Here is a 2,254-nt window from a genome sequence, read left to right as displayed (position 1 = left end):
AAACTATAACATCATTTTAACAATGTGACATTAACAAAATAGGCCTATAGGAATATTCTATGTAAGCCTACATTGAAAGTGTTACTGCAAATGTTCAGATGACAACCTCAAATTCATTTTCAGTTGAGCCGAATTATTGTTTTGCTGACCTCCCTCTGACCTGAATGTCCCGTTTGCCACAAGGAACATTTGGCGACAGTGGCCTTTATCAACCTAGGGCGGATTGGAGGGTGCAATTGTTCACTTCCAGGGCGCAATAGATTTCTACAATTTCGCAGTAGCCTACTGGTGCATCAACGGTTATGCATACATAACATTTCAGTTCATGCATGTTCATGGCCTCTTTCTTAATCGTTCCCCTCTGAAAGAATAATAGAGGACGTTTCACTGGGAAATAAGAGACGTGTTTACGGAAAGTATTTTCCAATTGACTTCACGATGAACGTCATACTAATGTCAACTATTCCCCGCTATGGCCACCTCTCTCTCTCTCTCTCTCTCTCTCTCTCTCTCTCTCTCTCTCTCTCTCTCTCTCTCTCTCTCTCTCTCTCTCTCTCTCTCTCTCTCTCTTTCTCTCTCTCTCTCTTTCTCTCTCTCTCTCTCTCTCTCTCTCTCTCTTTCTCTCTCTCTCTCTCTCTCTCTCTCTCTCTCTCTCTTCTCTCTCTCTCTCTCTCTCTCTCTCTCTCTCTCTCTCTCTCTCTCTCTCTCTCTCTCTCTCTCTCTCTTTCTCTTACTGGGACATTCATGTCAAAAGAAAGTATAGGCAATGCCTCTTAGAGAGATATTTAAACATGCCTATTACCAGTATGCAGACCTATGCAGAATCTTTTCACAATAATGACGCAATCAGGTGTCCAAATGTATAGGCATATCTCGTAAATAGATCATTTGAATGCTTGTGGTAGCCTAAAGCACATCAAATAACGTTACCGTCTGTGTTTTATAGGCCTATACTTCATTTTTCCAGTCATTTAAACTCATCTTGGCCACTCCAACAAAGACCCAAACAAGGCATCAATCAACTAACATGATAGTGTTAGTTAGTCCACTCTATGACCTCCTAATATTGTTATATCGTGACGTTAGAATTATAAGGTTCTATCTCCATTTTTGTCAAAATTTAGTTTTTTACATAATCTGATCCATTAGGTGTTTATTAATGCCTGTGTGGTGTTACTTTTTTTAAATGTTGACATTTTTGAGTTAGTAATTCATGAAATACAAAGGTTCCATCTCACAAAACATAATGGAATGTAAAAACTTTGACGCTCAATATCTCTGAGCTGCCCTAAACGGAGATAGAACCTTATCATTCTAAACTCACGATATGGATCCAGAATAGGCCTTAGTGCACTCTGGAGGCTATAACCAACAATAGCCTCTTTAGCAAATCGCAAAACATGTATAACTCAAACACGACCATGCTGATCGATGACAGACAACGTGATAAGAGGGGAGGCTGTATATTACCTTAGAAAGTCTAGCCATCCGTCTTTTATGATCGAAGGGTCCAACTGTAAAGAAAGGAAGTTGTCGTTCAGGACCTTCACCGGACTGCGGGTGCTGACGTCCAGGAGGATTAACGTCCTCTCCATGAACCCCGGTGGTCGCTTGCCGCCGGTTACTACAGGTCTCCGGTAGGTCGAGGGAGAGGAGGACATCACGGAGGACTGCACCATCACCATCAGAGCCACGGAGGCCAGCAGCAGAGAGGACCCGGGGAAGCGGCACGGCGAGGGCTTGGGCATGTCCATGGCACCGGGTGGAGCACTAAAGGGACCCTGCTGCGTCTGGAGGGAAAAGTGAGAAAGATGGACCGCTACCTTCAATCCGATTGTCCCTCTCTCCTTCGAGCATAGAGATCTGTTTCTGTCTTCATGTCTTGGTCGTCTCCCCCTCTCCTCTCCCCCCCGCCCCTCGGCGTTTTTGGGGAGCTGGAGGGAGAGCGTATAGCGCACGCCCCGGGCCAGCCTACCCGCTGGAGAGAGCCAGGAGCTGGGAGGAGGAGAGGAGTCAGCACCGCCCCTCCAGAATCAGCCTGGTCTCACACGGCCATCGCATCCAAACGTCGAATTCCGACGTGAGATTGGGGTAGCTCGTTCTGATAGCGCAGGGGTGCGCCTGTTATGCGCGCCTGTCGGGGCTTCTCTCGGGATTATTCCATTTTGAATTGCACTTGCATTAATTAGTTATTCCAATTGCACTTGCATTAATTAGTTATTCCAATTGCACTTGCATTAATTAGTTAGGCCAC

The 2,254-nt window shown here is 45.5% G+C and overlaps 1 protein-coding gene across 1 annotated transcript in view; it reads right to left on the bottom strand.

Annotated features, from left to right (window-relative positions):
- Positions 1–1,748, bottom strand: part of hpse2 (heparanase 2) — a gene marked incomplete at both ends in the record, with an annotated part of 77,121 nt that extends 75,373 nt beyond the window's left edge. The window contains one exon of the mRNA XM_080528100.1: positions 1,471–1,748. Within this exon, the coding sequence (XP_080384226.1) occupies positions 1,471–1,748 (278 nt within the window). The remainder of the gene's footprint in view (positions 1–1,470) is intronic.
- Positions 1,749–2,254: the final 506 nt, after the last annotated feature.

This window comes from Nansenia antarctica (genome assembly GCF_963989245.1).
Source record: "Nansenia antarctica genome assembly, chromosome: 1".
Lineage (NCBI taxonomy): Eukaryota > Metazoa > Chordata > Actinopteri > Argentiniformes > Microstomatidae > Nansenia > Nansenia antarctica.
The sequence above is the reverse complement of the archived record's forward strand: the minus strand, read 5'-3'. Positions and strand labels throughout refer to the sequence as shown.